Below are 17526 nucleotides of genomic sequence, written 5' to 3' on the forward strand. Positions count from 1 at the left end.
AAGCAGTATCTGCTCTTTTGTGGGGAGGAACAGGAGAATCCTGGTAAAATACTAAAAAATGAACTCCAGCATGAACTACGGTGGACTAGTTCATCTATCTAAATTGGTTGGAGGTACTGTCTCATGTTACTGTGCTTTTGAGCAGGGATCTCCAACTTCAGAGAGCTGCGGGCCACTGCTGGCACTGTCATCTCATTGTATTATTTCAAATATTGTATAAATATTGTATAACAACAATTTTTTTTCTCACTCTTAACTAACTGAAGCTTTTCATTGAACTACCAAATAAATAAATTGGTACACTCTTTCTGGCCAGACACATTGCAGCACTTTTGCAATCATTATGTTCATATTTAACAAAATAAAAATGCAGACATAAGTGTACACATTCGTTTTTTACTGCCAGTGAAAAATGTTTTCTTTACAAATAACTTTCTCACTGAACTAACGCAGCCAACATGTTTGTACTGTCTGCTCATATTGCCTTCATATTAAATATTTTTTTGCTTTTTAATGAACTTTTTAAGGAACAACAGGAAAGAAATCCTCCCTAACAAAAAGAGTAATTTCAAGGGCCAAATTGCATTATATTTCTTCACCTCAACATATGGGCCGCAAGTAGGGGTGACACGGGCTGCAAGTGTCCCCAGGCTGTGAGTTTTAGAGCCCTGCTTTAGAGGTTTAAACCAGCAAAACTATTTTAATAATGATTTTTTTCAACTGCTACCTAACTAATCTGTTATAAATAATAACAGGCAGGTGGATGCAGGATATAAACAAAGCACCATAACATAACCAGTAGAGTATGGGATCATTTTCTTGTGGCAACACACTCACCTTAGACAGGTAGAACAGGTTTTCAGTCACTGCATCGTGTTTCAGTGAATCTGACTGTTTGCATTTTTTAGTTGTGTGCCTCATCTTTATTGAGTATCATATTTAGACTTTGTAGTTACTATATTTGTCAGTTTCTAACTCCAAAAAGAGCAAAAAATGCATTACTTACCCTGACAGACAACCATGTGTGGTTCCTTACAGTAGCGAGCCAACAGGTTCTTGTCTTTTTCCAGCATGGCCTCTAAACTTGCACAGCAGCCTTCATTGTTTCTCCTGTACCAGTGTTCATAGCCCAGTTGTTCCCCATTCACCCACTGCCAGTCACTGGAGACACTCTGGCGTTTCAGACCAAGCCAAAAGCTGACTTTTGTGGCAGGAGTAGCATTCAGGAAACTGAAGTACTGCTCCTCTGTGGTCAGGACAGCAAGGTCCACATAGTACTTCTGACAGAACTCCTGGGCTTTGACCCATGGCATAGGTCTTTGGACTAGGAAGTAATAAGAAGAGATCTGACCCACTGCTAAGCCATGACATACCACTGCGTAAGGAAAAAAAACATAGATGAAGGCAGAGTAGTTAACAATAGCTATGTTTGGTTGTTTGATTGTGTTATAATCTATTAGACATGTTTTCATTATATACATTTAAATAGTGTGTTGCAGTATTTAGTAGAATAACTGTGTACAAGTGTTAAATAAATACTGAAGTATAGCCACCATTTTTCAATCTACAGAAATGCCCAAGTTGTAAAGACAGACATTAACCTTAAAGACGAAAATGCAACTGAGAGATTTGAGACTACATTTGTATGTCATTGTAGAAGAGCATGGAACAGGGGGCCAAGGGTCTTCTCCCTCTAATAATCTGTCCTCGTGAGCAGCTAAGTCACATTTTAGCTAACATTAACAGCAGCTAGAGTATGTCTGTGAAGGTTCTCAGTCATCCAGGTCATCGTAGTCAAAGGAGCTTGCAAAGAAAAGCGTCTGGACTTCTTTAAGTTACTTGAAGACGTTTCACCTCTCATCCAAGAAGCTTCTTCAGTTCTAAGGTCAAATGGTGGAGAGTCCCAGATATAAACCTAGTGGGAGTATCCCCCCACAGAGGGACAAAAGGACCCCCTGATGATCCTCTAATCCCCTGAGCCACTAGGTTTATATCTGGGACTCTCCACCATTTGACCTTAGAACTGAAGAAGCTTCTTGGATGAGAGGTGAAACGTCTTCAAGTAACTTAAAGAAGTCCAGACGCTTTTCTTTGCAAGCTCCTTTGACCAGCTAGAGTATGCAGTCAGAACATAAGTACTAATAAAAAGCTTATTGCATCAGATGCTAGACTCATTTTGACATTTACGGACAATGAAACATGGAATGATAACATGCTTGACTCATGTTAAAGAAGTTTTGCAAAATGTTACCTAAAATCGCCAGCTGATGCAGAATTGCCGTCTCATTGCCAGACATAAAGTAGAATCCGTGTAGTTTTCTGGGAGGTGATATATATGTTTTTATTTCATTCCCATCAGACAGCTGACCATGAGCTGTCTGGTGTTTCTCAAGTGCTCCCTATAGTCATCCCATACTCTCTTCTTCTCATTTGCCCAGGACTCTGTTCGTGTGTAAATTTATAAAGCCAGCTAAAGCCTCAGGGTGATGCAAGAGGTGAAAAAATGGGAGTGTCTAAAGCTCAGTGCTTACCTGTATGAGGACGTTTTCAGGAATTAGTTACACAAGATATTAAAATCTATAAATGCATTTGCTTTACATTGTTTGTTTTCCTAAACCTTTCCAGTATCAAATATCCTAAACATTACAATCTGCTTACTAACTGCTATTTGAATTTTTTTTATCTCTACTGGAAAACAGAAGATTGTGCTTGTTGGCAGACAAAAGCGCCTGGAAAAGCTCAACAATGCCACTGTAACTGAAGACTGGGAGAAAGCTGCCTAGCTTTTATAAGGGGGTTAAAAATACGGCGTAACTAGCTCCACCCTGCAGTCTATTTTTAGAACAGCCTGGTTGATAATTTGTTAGTTAGTGTACTTTTTGACTTTCAAATATGAGCCCGATTAAATATTTGCAGAACAGCAAACAACATTATTCAGGTTTCAGACTCTCTTGTCTGTCAGGTCTCTGTATTACCCATATGGAAAATTATGCAAAAAATTAAGAATGACGTAAGGTTGAAGTATACATTCACTACTGTAGTCAATGGGAATTTGTTTAAAAAAATGTTTTCTATTTTTCCCCCCATATGTTTGCACTTCATCACAAACATAGTAGTTTTTGTAACATAAAGCAAACACTAGAATTGTAAACAGTCCCCCTAAGTCACATCTAGATTCACACACTTGCCGAGTGGTGGATACTGTAGTGAGTATCCTGAGCTATAGATACAGTGGCTTGCAAAAGTATTCGGCCCCCTTGAAGTTTTCCACATTTTGTCACATTACAGCCACAAACATGAATCAATTTTACTGGAATTCCACATGAAAGACCAACACAAAGTGGTGCACACGTGAGAAGTGGAACGAAAATCATACATGATTCCAAACATTTTTTTACAAATAAATAACTGAAAAGTGGGGTGTGCGTAATTATTCAGCCCCCTTAGTCAATACTTTGTAGAACCACCTTTTGCTGCAATTAAAGCTGCCAGTCTTTTAGGGAATGTCTCTACCAGCTTTGCACATCTAGAGACTGAAATCTTTGCCCATTCTTCTTTGCAAAACAGCTCCAGCTCAGTCAGATTAGATGGACAGCGTTTGTGAACAGCAGTTTTCAGATCTTGCCACAGATTCTCGATTGGATTTAGATCTGGACTTTGACTGGGCCATTCTAACACATGGATATGTTTTGTTTTAAACCATTCCATCGTTGCCCGGGCTTTATGTTTAGGGTCGTTGTCCTGCTGGAAGGTGAACCTCCGCCCCAGTCTCAAGTCTTTTGCAGACTCCAAGAGGTTTTCTTCCAAGGTTGCCCTGTATTTGGCTCCATCCATCTTCCCATCAACTCTGACCAGCTTCCCTGTCCCTGCTGAAGAGAAGCACCCCCAGAGCCTGATGCTGCCACCACCATATTTGACAGTGGGGATGGTGTGTTCAGAGTGATGTGCAGTGTTAGTTTTCCACCACACATAGCGTTTTGCATTTTGGCCAAAAAGTTCCATTTTGGTCTCAACTGACCAGAGCACCTTCTTCCACATGTTTGCTGTGTCCCCCACATGGCTTGTGGCAAACTGCAAACGGGACTTATGGTTTTCTGTTAACAATGGCTTTCTTCTTGCCACTCTTCCATAAAGGCCAACTTTGTGCAGTGCACAACTAATAGTTGTCCTATGGACCCCCTGACATCATCAGGGGGTCCTTTTGTCCCTCTGTGGGGGGTCACTCCCACTAGGCTTATATCTGGGACTCTCCACCATTTGACCTTAGAACTGAGGAAGCTTCTCGGATGAGAGGTGAAACGTCTTCAAGCAACTTAAAGAAGTCCAGACGCTTTTCTTTGCAAGCTCCTTTGACTACGATTACCTGGATGACTGAGAACCTTCACAGACATATGTCCTATGGACAGATTCCCCCACCTGAGCTGTAGATCTCTGCAGCTCGTGCAAAGTCACCATGGGCCTCTTGGCTGCATTTCTGATCAGCGCTCTCCTTGTTCGGCCTGTGAGTTTAGGTGGACGGCCTTGTCTTGGTAGGTTTACAGTTGTGCCATACTCCTTCCATTTCTGAATGATCGCTTGAACAGTGCTCCGTGGGATGTTCAAGGCTTGGGAAATCTTCTTGTAGCCTAAGCCTGCTTAAAATTTCTCAGTAACTTTATCCCTGACCTGTCTGGTGTTTTCTTTGGACTTCATGGTGTTGTTGCTCCCAATATTCTCTTACACAACCTCTGAGGCCGTCACAGAGCAGCTGTATTTGTACTGACATTAGATTACACACAGGTGCACTCTCTTTAGTCATTAGCACTCATCAGGCAATGTCTATGGGCAACTGACTGCACTCAGACCAAAGGGGGCTGAATAATTACGCACACCCCACTTTGCAGTTATTTATGTGTAAAAAATGTTTGGAATCATGTATGATTTTCGTTCCACTTCTCACGTGTACACCACTTTGTGTTGGTCTTTCACGTGGAATTCCAGTAAAATTGATTCATGTTTGTGGCTGTAATGTGACAAAATGTGGAAAAGTTCAAGGGGGCCGAATACTTTTGCAAGCCACTGTATGTCAATTAGGAATTACTTCCTTTCAGTGTACAACATTTTACATAAGGGACGCAGAATATGTTGACCCTTTTTGTGCCGCCAGTTTCAGCTGAGTGGAGCCATCATGACTTTGACCTTGCATTAAAGGCCAGCATATTTGTAAAGCAGTAAGCTCACAGAGAAACACAACTTATGCAGATTTCTTCTCAGTTCTTTTTTTAAAATTTCAGTTTCTTTGCTGACTGGGCTTCATTTCAGACTGCACTTGAGGCATGTTGCTGCTTTCAGTTGAGTGTTGACATTATTCATCTTGACCCTTATCTTAGTCAAAAGTGGAACAGCGTAGGCTAGACTTTGCAGACATCTGAGGTTACAGGGACTATATAAACCAACCTCAGTCATTGCACGTTTGCTCCGACATCTCAGTGTGACTGTGAACATATAACCTATAAGAAATAACTCATGTAGAGGGTGGGGTCTTGCTCTGTTTTTATAAAGGAAGTCTTCACCACAGTGCTTTTGCACAAACTGTTCTCTTAAATCTTCTCTGGTCACACTCTTGCAAGTCAAATTTTGCAGCGCATATGCTCACACACAAAGTCTTTTCAAGCAGAAATCTATTCTGCTTCATTTTACATTTAACTTAAGTCTAAGTGATTTAACTACTAAACACATAACTTTTAAAACAAACCACAAAGCTTTCACTCTATTTCTAGGTAAAATAGGTAGTAGGGATGTTTCATATCATTGGGGCAAGAATAAAAGCTACCTTAGGCTACAGAGTGTATTCTACTATTAGGTTCCTAAATTTGATTTCATTGTGCAAAATATAATTAAAAAAAATTTCAGGAAGTCAAAATTTACAATGAAGACATATCAAAATGTAATATAAATAAAAACACAACAAACTCAAAGTGAACTCACATACAGAACAAATAAATGCTGATGAGCCTTAAGTCAGCAGCAGCAGATTTCAACTGTTGGTGCTGAGCTATTTCATATATGTGTACACTAAAACATGTCCCATGTCTGTCTTTTGTTACCTTTCATATGATAGTAGTCAGTATGGCATATCTGTCATATCATAACTATACAAAAGATTCATGTCGTCTAGCCATTAAAACAGGAAACCTGTGCTACCGGCATGCACGATGCATGACAAAAGGTGTGAGCTGGTGGTAAACTGGCTTCGAATTGTGGTTGACATCATGGGAGGGAAATGTGTGGTCTCTATGACACAATTGCCAAGAAAGCAGCAATGTGCACTTATGTGGTAATCAATTGTATACCTATTTCTAACCAGATGCTAAAGAACTTTATTATCAATATGAATGTCACGGTTCCATGACGCTGGTTACTACAAATCCCAGATGTGAAAGCGCTGGTCCGCACCGGTGGAGAAAATCTGAGAATTGTCAGGGTTTAAGGCCAAGTGAAGGACTCGATCAGAGTGACCTGGTTAAAAAAAGAAAAAGAAAAAAAAATATTATTTAAAAGAACTGAAAATCAGTTCTTGTTGTTGCTATAAGTAGTAAGAAAATGCCACATTAACAGGGAATTAATATTGAATTGTACTACCTTGATTATAATGCCTTTTTACATTTTTATGTTTTTTGATGGAATCACACATCAAAAACCAGGATTAGAAAGAAAAGTTGACAGACATCTTGGATTCAGGAGATAATGAAATAAAAGCAACGTGAAGTTAAATGGAAAAAATAGATAATACCAAAAACTAAACAATATAAGCACTCTGTTCCAAACCTCACTTCGCACATATTTGTCTGTGATTCAAACAAGCATCTCATTCAGTAACAACTTCTCCTTGTTTGCCAGTACAACTGAGTCAATCAGAGCCTTATTGGCAAAAATGAGAAGGGGGACTTTATGACTGTGGTTAACCAAGAAAATGGTGACTAAAAATCTGCCTACAGAATAACGGCCTGCATTGGTGCAACTCAATGGGAGCTACACTATTTTGTTTTTGTTTGTTTTTTTCCATTATGAAAACAAGTCAATTTCCCTATCTTATCATAACCAGTATTCCTATGGGAATAGGACTTTACCACAAGGGTTGATATCAGTAATTACACTTCTGAAAAATAGCGCAGAATGACCGTCAAGTTTTCATTTAAAATATAAAAGTACAAAAAAACTTAAATGAAAAAAAGTAAATTTTGAAAATTACTTGATCATTTTTTTTATTAAGTAAAATTATTCAATATTACATATTAGTGGGTTTTCAGTAAAAGTGTCTTTTGCATTCAATGCTTGGTTTGAGCCCCCCTGACCAGAAAAAACAGGAATTTAGCATTTCTGTTAGCGGTTTATTTCTCATTTTTTCCCCCCTTAAGCCGTAAGTATTGGTTTTCTAACACCAGCTCACAATACTACAGGACAGTGAGACAGCTCATATTAAAACTAGCAACCTTAGTTTCATATTCACTAGAGGGAAGCCCAGAACACGAATCACTCAGCACACGATGGCCATTAAAGACATTAGTGGTAGGTGACAGAGCTGCTGCACTGACAACAACTGCTTCTGTGAGAATATTACTCACTGTGTTATTGACGCAACAACATTTGTTCCTATGAGTGTGTTGTCAATGTGTTGAGACTAAGTTGAGATAGTATCAGACAGCAGTGCTGATACAATTTAACGTTGCATTAAACAGAATTATTTACTTTATTAATAAAAAGGTTATAGTAATGTAGAACAGCCTTGTGTGTTTTTTGGTTTTCTAACCTGTGAACTGGTAAATGGGGCTGAGAGAGTGAAACTCCCACACCCAAGATGTGACTTTGTGATGAGGTAGGCCATGACCTGTAACCAGATATCTCTTCTTTTCAGCCCATTGTAGAGAACAGATCTGCAAATGAGGGTAAATAGTAATAGTTTATCCAGCATTTTTAAATACAGCAAAACAAAAATATCCACAATACTGTAATTCTCAAGCACCTGTGAATTTGTTTGCACAGAAGTAACACAAGATGCTGATTGTGTGTCCCAGATTCTCAGCTCACCATCTTTCCATCCCCCTCCTGTAGCAATAATGTTTCCCTGCCATGGGCACCACCCCATTGCCTAACAAAATAACACACACAAAGGTGGATACATTAACAGCATTTTTAAATCTCTGTTTACTAACCCAAAATCCTTACACATTAAAACCATTAGCCTCTTATTCACATTTAACTGCTTTGACGTCTGCTCAAACTCTGTAACTCTGGCTGTGTCAGCCTTTAAAAATGCCAAACAGTTTACTTTTAGCCTCCAAATCCAAGTACACAGACCTTCACAGCACTGGGCTGCTTCACTGTCATTATTGGCTGACTTGACATTTTTTTTCCCATGATGTCATCATCCCAGATATGGAGAAGGCCTTCTGTGGAGCCGCTGGCCAGCCATTTGCCTCCTGGTGACCACTGCAGACTGCAGACCCCCTCCCTCTGGGTGGTTGCACCTACCAGAGGTGTGAAAGCCCGTGGGTCAAGGTGACAGATATGTCCAAGAACAGATCCACTGTCAGAAAAAACACTGCTTTTATGGACACTTTTATTGATTAAGTGTCTCCTACCCTGTCCGTGACTAATTCATCTACATTTCTTCTATTAAAGAGATAAAGCTGTATGCCTTTAGCTCTTATCCTAAGCCTATCTATCCTATTTATTCATTCATTTATTTAGCATAATTTCCAAATTGGTCAATCTTTTCCATTTCATTATTAAGCAGCACCTTCTTTAAATACCAGAACAAACCAAATGGGTACCTGCTAAGTAACTGCTGTTTCCAAGAAAGCGCTCTCACCACAGCCAGGTGTGACAGCAGAAACCTCATGTTCTGCTTGTGTTCGACATCCCACAACTAAAGAGTCAAAGAGAGACAAAGACACCACAAACAGTCATCCTGCTGATTCAGTAAATATGACACTTCCCTTCTCACAGAGCCCCCCATACCACATTTGGTTTGAATAAGTTTCCAACCTCTATGAGCTCATTTACCTGTATCTCCCCTCGTCTAGTCGCGATACTGAGGGCTCTTCCATCTGTGCTCCAGCACAGAGACGAGACCGACTGACGATATCGGCATCCTGATTGTGGACTCAGGTCCAGATGTCCAACCAGACCACGAGTTTCTGAATTCCAAATGTAAACTGAAGAGCCGAGTCCTAATGCAACCATGCCACTACAGCTGCAGTCGAGAAGGTTAGTGTCTGAAATGACAAAGTTGCAAAAACAAAGGACTACAGAGGACTATATCGTAGGCATAAATTATTGATGAACAGGATGAGCCTTAATTATAAACATTTTTTTTTTTTTTGTTAAATCTGTTATATCCACCAAAGTATTTTCAGTAAGTATTTTTCAGAAAAAAAAAACAAGTAGCAGATGTTCCAGGTTGTATTTTTGTTGCCCATATGGCTACGCTATTTAAAATAATGAAATTTCACCAGCACACCCCAACACAACCACCATCATTCGTCAAACATGATGGAAATGTTATAGCACGTAGATGTACAACTTCTTAATGGCCCAATACTGATAGAAGAAGACGTGTCACCTGATCCTAATCCAGAACAGCATGCTTATCAGTTTTAAATGCAAATAAGCCCACAAATAAGCACCAACCAACAGTGGTGAAGTAAAGGCCCAGCAGAGCATCTCAAGGGAGGAAGCACCACCTTTAATCATGTCCATGCATTCTAGACTTCAGGCAGAATTAATGCAATGCAAAGGATTATTAGTTTGTTCAATTACTTCTGACCCTTTAAAAATTAGATTATTTATAACAGTGACTATAATTCCTAAACAGCTAATGCAAAGCATTATTAACCCCAATGAATTTAAGCTGAAAACTACATTTCAGCCACATTTGGATTGTTTTACAGTCTACTGTGGTGTCTGTGAAGGTTCTCAGTCACCCAGGTCATTGTAGTCTAAGGAGCTTGGAAAGAAACATCTACTGTGGTGGTGTACAGAAGCAAAAAAACAGTATTTGTAAAAGTCATTTAGGGCTTCATTTTCTCTTACAGTAATCATTCAGCAGTGATGGTGCACCCAACTTAACCACTGACTTCCCGTGCAGGCTCAGAGTGGCTTTGTTCAGAGTGGCAAATGGCTGAAGATCATATTTTCTTTCATCATAACCTTCAATGATAAAAATATAATTTAAAAGATATTGTTACAAAACATACATTGTACATCTGCTGTTAATCCATTAATTTTCAAACACTTTCTTTGTTGTGTCGTGTTTTTGACATGAATCAATAGTTGCAGCAAGCATCCACATTGATGTGCATTAAGCACTCGTTGCATTAAACTAGAACGTGTTGAAACTAGTGATGACTGCTAAAGTGCCTAAATGTGAATAAAGTGTCAAGAGAATTTAACACGTGATTTCTTTCAAACTTTTCTTCCTTATTGCTATTCCAGATGTTATCTTTGTTGTCTTTGTACGCTACCAAATTTCTCCAGACTTCAAAAACTGGTGTGCAGTCTGATAAAGTAAACCTATAATTACATCATCCAGCATTCAAAAAACAAAGCGGAAAAAAAACTGCAGCGTGATCAAAGTATGTATTTGGGTTCCCCAGTATGACATCATGTAGTATCAGTCCAGAGATCATTCACACAATCATTCATACACAGCAAAATCTCCAGTGTTAATTTAACACTGGAGATTTTGCTGTGTAGAAACATGATCTACCTGAGCGATTGAGATTTTCAGGTTCTTGAACTGCAGGTCTCCATACCCATCGCTGTAAAACAAAACCAAAAAAGGGAAAAGAATTATTACTATTCAGGTTTCAAAAATATCTAAAATTAGCATATCATTGAAAGTTAGCATTAGCAATATATGCAGATTTACTTTTTTATATGCTTTATACATCGATCTGTTGCAGGGCCATAACACAAGACAAGAAAAAGTATTCACAGTTAAAATCAATTCAGAATAACCAATCACCCACTGCATGTCTTTGGACTTCACAGAGAAAGGCCCCAGACTCTACATAAACCCAGGACCTTCATCCTGTGAGGCAGATGAGCTAGCCACCACACCACCATCTCTGATAGGATAATAACATTTTATTATTCTTATATCAAACTGATTGTGTTCTTTTATTTTATTTCACTTCGAGCAACTTTTGGAAACCACACACATACAAAACTCTCTGACTTTTTTCACTTTTAAATGAAAACTTCTATGTTCGTGTATGAGACGATGACTTGCAGAAATCAGTTTAGCATCCCCCTCAAACTACTGCATCACAACCACACACAGACACAAACGAGGAAGTGCAGCTTCCTTAAACAAACCTCTTGTGGGGCATTTTCTGCAGCAGGCCGTGTCTTTGCAGCGATCGTGCACTCTGTGTTCACCAACTTAACAGACTCAGAGTGAGACGAGCCTCCCACCAGTGCTGCCTCTGGTGAAATCAAATGACATCATAGAAAACGTCCAACAGCTCTCAGGTAAAAATGTACTGTGTCAGTATGATGATACACCTGGTGAAGATTAAAAAGAATGAATGTTGTTTCTAGATATGGGCCTAGGGGAGTGCATGCCCGTGCATTTTAAAATCAGCAGTGTCATATAAGAACAGTGTTACCCAGCTGAATCATAAATATGCTGTTCAAGTGCAACACCAACAGCTTGGGTACAGTCCCCAGTGGTGACTAGGGTCTTCATGTGGCAGGATAAAGTTGGTTGGAGTTTTTTAAACCAAAATATTTATCCAAATTACACAAACATTGTTGCATTTTTATGACATACACATTATGCTTTAAATCCTGAATCAGTCGTTTTTCCCCTCTTCTAAAAATCAGTCGTTTAAAACCTGACTTCGGGTAATTTTTGAGTTTAATCACACTTTTAATGACCTAACTTATGTGAATATGCCTGGCATCAGTATTGCATTATTATTATTACTGAACTTCTGTGTGTTGTTTAATACCTTGGATTTTTCCTGGTAGGACTCCCTGTCCCGGTTCATGCTTTCTCGGTGGAGAATCGAGCTCCAGCCTCTGACAGATGGTATCAAACTCGAAGCTTGGCTCACACTGCCGCCCAGGGGCCAGTGGGGTACTTGCAACAGGGCTTTCTCTGCAGCGCCTCTGGATGATCCGCCTCCTGAAGCATTTGTATGTGACTTCATGGGCCTCGTATTGTCCCTGAGCAGACAAATAACAATTGTTTTTTTTAATACCATCTCAAAATAAGGTTATTTAAAATGTACTAAACAGTAACTTTATATCATTAGAAACTAATCTATTAAGAGCCTAACTTCCTCTTAATTTTTTGAAACCTTTCATAGCAGATGAAGATTCTGTAGTTATTTAAATGCTTTACAGTGATTACTGAGGAAACCACTGTAAAGTTTGGTTAAGTGTTTGCTGAGGTTCCTCTAGTGCTAATAATCTGCACTGAGCATTCAGGCATGTTTATTATTGTTATGATTATGATGATGATGATGATGATGATGATATTATTATTATTATTATTATTATTAATAATAATAATAATAATAATAATAATAATAAGTTCCCGATTTCTGTTTTTAATGTTTTCCAACATTAAAAACAAGTGATATAGACATCAGTCTCAATATTAATTCCGTCTTATGCTTTTTATATTGAACACACCTAACAAAACTAAAACATAAGGCATTGTTTGTTTTGTTTTGTTTTGTTTTTAAAAAATATATATTTTCAGCTGACCCTGTAGTCGGCCTATATAGGATTCTGTAGTGTAGCTGAAAGTCGAGTATTTACATGTAAAGTTCACTTATTATTAGTTTTATTTTGCTGCTGAGTTTCCGGTATAGTCGCTTTCACCGTTTCTCCGTCCAGCTTAACGCGACTATTTCCTCTGATCCGCCCCAGAACTTCTGGAAGGAGAGCCCCAGTTCAAGCTACGGTTTGCTCTTTCCCCTCCAAGATGGAGGCTTTGGGAGGTTATCCTACCAGGTCCTCCAACCCAAAAGCGAAAAAGTTAACTGTGCTGTTGAGCATGACGGTGGGTGTGGGGTGTTTATTTCTTCTGCAGACCCAGCTGGTGAAACCCAGAAAACCGAAGGATTTTTATTCTTTCGAGGTGAAGGACGCGAAGGGCAGGACGATTTCTCTGGAGAAGTACCGAGGAAAAGTATGTCCACATCATCAGCCGTCGTTTCAGACTGAGAATAAACCCGTTTAACTGTTTAACTTTCCCCGTGTCAGTTAGACTTGATTTATTTGCAGAGTGCGTATTTTTAAGAGCTTTTTAAAATAACTGTGCACTGCTCCTAATCCCCTCTTTTGCAGGCGTCCTTAGTTGTAAACGTGGCGAGTTACTGCCAGCAGACGGAGGCGAACTACAAGTCTCTACAGGAGCTCCACCGGGAGCTGGGCACCTCTCACTTCAACGTCCTGGCCTTTCCCTGCGGACAGTTCGGGGATACGGAGACCGGAACCAGCCGGGACATCGAGGCTTTCGCCAAGTCAGCCTACGGTGTTACCTTTCCTTTCTTCAGCAAGATCAAAATAATGGGATCAGAGGCTGACCCTGCTTTCAAATTCCTCACAGGTTGGGAGAAAGACTTTTAACGAATATCATGACTGTGGGATCACTGAGTGAGATCACAGAAACGCTGATTACATATTTATACCTGCTCCAAGTGCAGGATGTATTTAATGATGGAAGGAAGTCAAATTTGGAGCTGTCGCCAAACCTCAAATACTTAACAATTGGTCTCACCTGTATTCCAGGTACAAGTGTTGATAGTCTAAAACCAAACAAGATTAGGCAAAGCCTACTTTTACTTCATCTGAGAGGAAAATAATCTGTTACTGTTGTAAAATGTGGAGCTGAACGTAAAGTTTTGTATTTTTCAATCACCCCAGGGTAATTTAATGAGTTTTTATGAACATGATGCACCTGAAAGAAGACCTGCAGAACAAGTCTATGAACTCCAGAGGTAACTGGAATATAAAGTATGGTTCTGATCTATTCTGTGATTACAAGACTTGATGGTATAAAATTTAATCAATTCAGTGTCATATCTGCTAAGTAGCAACTTCATTTATGTTTGTAAAGCAGCAGAACTGACATTCTGCTCCATGCATTAGAATCTGGTTTTATTAATTAGCTGTATTTTTACAGTTACAGTTAATATTATTAATATACAGTAACACAACAGTCGTGGTGAGCTATAATGATTAGCAGTAGCCAAGGGGAATTTATCATTTGAATTAATGCTATTACAGCATATGAACATAAGTATGCACATTTGAGTTTTTTAGTATTAGGTTTTCACTTGATTTTCAGTTACAACACATACATTTTTCACTGCACTATCAAATTATATAATATTGAAATGATACTATAGGCTTGTGTAGGTATTTTCTTTTATTCTTATTTTATTTATTTAATATAATTTTTTTTATGCATGTATTATTTTGATTTGATAGTGTCCACTTCTGTTAGGAAGTAACTTTTTCTGTCGTCGTGGTACTCTGCTATTAAGTTATTAAATTAAGGCATTTGGTATTTTAGCATCCTGTAATCTACCTAACTGTCAGTGTTTTTAAGCATATTTTAGACCCTGATGTGTCTGTCTCTGTTTTATCCTGGTTTTACCTTTGAGGAACATTTTTTTGTCTTCAGTGTGTAATAGTTTGTTTCACTATATGGAAACTGAATTACTTGTTGCTGCCCATCTTGGGCAAACAACTTTAAAGATTGCTTAAAAATAAGATAAATTAAAAAGAAAGAAATGTAGCATTAACGACTGTTCTGCGACATCTTGTTTGTTTTTCAGATTCTGTGAAGAAAATTCCAAAGTGGAACTTCTGGAAGTTTCTGGTGAACCCAGAAGGGAAGGTGGTTCGATTCTGGCGAACAGACGAGCCCATGGAAAGCATCAGAGAAGAGGTCACAGCGATGGTCCGGGAAATCATCCTAAAGAAACGAGTGGAGCTATGATGGCCCCTAGTGATCGGTACTGGACATAGCACTGCTTTATGTCTGTGTTTCCTGAGCTGTGGCAGCCAGGAAGGACTGAACTGTTGACAGCGAGTGTTGCTTGGAGAGGGTTGTCATTCCAGAAAGATGCAAGATGAAAATATCAGGCAATCACCGTGATGCAATGCAAGTCAGAGTGTGTGTGCGTGTGTGTAAATGAGTGTATGTGGGGGTGTTTATCCTGTGGTCAGTGATGAGCATTTCTTAAAATGACCACTGCTGCAGCTGCAGTGGTTATTTAGCTTTTCAGTTGTTGGCATTTTGAAATGTTCAGCTTTCCTTCTTTTCATCTCTCCAGTGTTTACATTAAAATCTTTTTTAAGAGGAAGCAAATTAATTGAGCCTGATTTGACTGATTTGAGCCCAGCAAACTGTGCAGCATCTATCAAACAATAAAAAGCTCTCATAAGTATTTGTTTTAACTAATGACTTTAAGATTTTTCATTTAGATGTCCTGTGTTGTGGGTATTAAGCGTCTTTCTTAACTGAATAATTAAATCACATTACAAATTACCTGCTAATGTTAATGCATTGATATTAAGGCCATCTCCTTAAATATGGTGCTGTAGTTGATTTTTCTGAATATTTATGGCTATGAGAAAATAATATAAAATAGACAATAGAATCAATGAATCGCATCTTAGTACTGATAGCAGTGAAGGGTGACTACAGACATCACTGTTGGTGTGGATTAAATGGACAGTTGGAGGGCAGCAGCAGGTGAGCTGGCACAGGAAGAAACTACCAGCTAACAAGACACTGCCTTCCAGCCACCCACAATTCAACTTCACCTTCTGTCCTTATAATAAAAAAAATGATATTTTCTTTGCAGAGTTTGCAAACATTTAAAAGTCATATTGAATGGCTTTTGAGCCATTAGTGTGACCCACAGTGAAATGTAACTGTTAAAGTAGCAGAGCAGTGTGAGCTGGCTGAAGAAACGTCAGCTAACATTACACTGCCACCCAACCAGTCACAACACATCTGTCCATGTAAATGCAAATGCGTGGATTTGACTGCTGTACCGACGTCCAGCTGCTCATTTATCAGTATGCAAAATGTAGAATTGTCTCCCAGCTTTACTCTCGGCTGACTTCTTATTATATACTATAATATAATAAGAAGCGGGTTACGTGGCAGTGTCGGCAAACATGTTTCAGGTGAGTTGACAGTAGCAGTGAGGAGTGCAGCTGACAGCTGTCAGTCAAATAGCACAGCCAGCAGCAGTACACTGCCGCACTGACGCTGCAAGATCAGCAGAAAGAGGAAGGAGGCACCCAACAAATGAAGCGGGAACATTTCTGATTATTTTAATGCCAGTTTCACTTTAGTTCCCCCTCTTACCTTGAAGGGAAAGTGCCGCTTTCCTGTAAAATCTCGCAACATCCTCCTCCTGATCATAAAAACAAAAACACCACAAGCTCAGCTCATCATCACGTGAAACTAGTTTCTAACATCTTAGTCTGTGCTTTCAAAGAGTTATTCACCAAGGTGAGGACTATTTCAAGTATGCTGCAATTAATATAAGTATGCTGCAATTAATATAAGTGACTGTGTGTTTTGGGTTTTTGTTTGTTTTTTCTACACCACTATACGTAGCACATGCTGTGGTTAGAAGAACCCAAATAGGAAGAGTCCCTGTGTTTAGTGTTTGAGTTGCCTGGTAGCAGCAACAGCAACCGATCCTAAGTAACATATAACATGTCTTGACTGCTCTACTGAGGCTATTTTAATTGCCCGCAACTATGTTATAACTTACTTACCCATCTGCGTGAATCTTCACTCCAGCGTTTCAGGCGCATCTTCCATTTCCTTCATTTAAGCATGCCCCAGTCCCCACTATCTCAGTCCTCCCTATCTCAGCCCAAGTGAGGACACTGACCGGTCATGCCTGGTGCACCTGTTGTCTCCTCTCCTATATACTCTCACTGGGCGGACGCCGGAGCGGGAAGCAAAGTCCTCTGCTGTGCTATTGGCAGTTAGGTCCATTTCCCCCCTGTTTTTAATTAAGCGGCCTATAGACTCGCTCCTATTCAGGGATTCCCTTCGCGTCCTGGTTTCTAATGGAAACAAACAGACAAAGAAAGAAAAAGAAAAGAACAACGCGGTAATGTTATAAAGGTGGAGGTGGCTGCGTGTTATCAGTTGATGTCCTAACTTAGACAAGGACAAACTACTTCACCTTTATTTCTTTAGGGTGGTGTCAGTTTGCACACTTAATCACATGGTTTACAGATGCAGGCTTATATTCAGCTTGTTATGTCGCTGAAGAAAGCATAATTTTAAATATAAAGGCTAATGATGATTATCGGCTAGTTACATTAGGAAAGAGGTAGGATCGTGCAGATTGGCACCTTTAAAGCACACGAAAATTTATTGTAAGTAAATCATAAATTACAAATCCTGAAAACATGCCAAAACGAGAACTGAGACCGAATAGCCTTAAATATTTAGTATGTTAAGAAATACAATTATTATTA

General features: G+C 39.2%; 3 protein-coding genes across 3 annotated transcripts; 1 reads left to right on the forward strand and 2 right to left on the reverse strand.

Moving 5' to 3' along the window:
• Positions 1–998: 998 nt before the first annotated feature.
• Positions 999–1313, reverse strand: LOC113033347 (snaclec crotocetin-like). The gene has a single exon (XM_026187066.1). It carries the CDS (start codon positions 1311–1313, stop codon positions 999–1001), a length of 315 nt encoding a protein of 104 aa, XP_026042851.1.
• Positions 1314–6032: 4719 nt separating this feature from the next.
• Positions 6033–17093, reverse strand: LOC113034236 (cell division cycle protein 20 homolog B). Its single transcript, XM_026188637.1, has 12 exons — positions 16810–17093; positions 16391–16439; positions 12000–12216; positions 11362–11471; positions 10751–10802; positions 10075–10191; positions 9046–9257; positions 8814–8908; positions 8338–8566; positions 8003–8128; positions 7790–7913; positions 6033–6498 (listed from the first exon to the last, which is right to left on the reverse strand). Exons 2-12 carry the CDS (start codon positions 16430–16432, stop codon positions 6401–6403), a joined length of 1422 nt encoding a protein of 473 aa, XP_026044422.1. The 5' UTR covers positions 16433–16439; positions 16810–17093; the 3' UTR covers positions 6033–6400.
• Positions 12850–15374, forward strand: gpx8 (glutathione peroxidase 8 (putative)). The gene is made up of 3 exons (XM_026188636.1): positions 12850–13189; positions 13348–13609; positions 14844–15374. The coding sequence occupies exons 1-3, from the start codon at positions 12983–12985 to the stop codon at positions 15005–15007; spliced, it is 633 nt and encodes a 210-aa protein (XP_026044421.1). The 5' UTR covers positions 12850–12982; the 3' UTR covers positions 15008–15374.
• Positions 17094–17526: the final 433 nt, after the last annotated feature.

This window comes from Astatotilapia calliptera, chromosome 12, assembly GCF_900246225.1.
Source record: "Astatotilapia calliptera chromosome 12, fAstCal1.2, whole genome shotgun sequence".
In the NCBI taxonomy this organism is placed as follows: Eukaryota; Metazoa; Chordata; class Actinopteri; order Cichliformes; family Cichlidae; genus Astatotilapia; species Astatotilapia calliptera.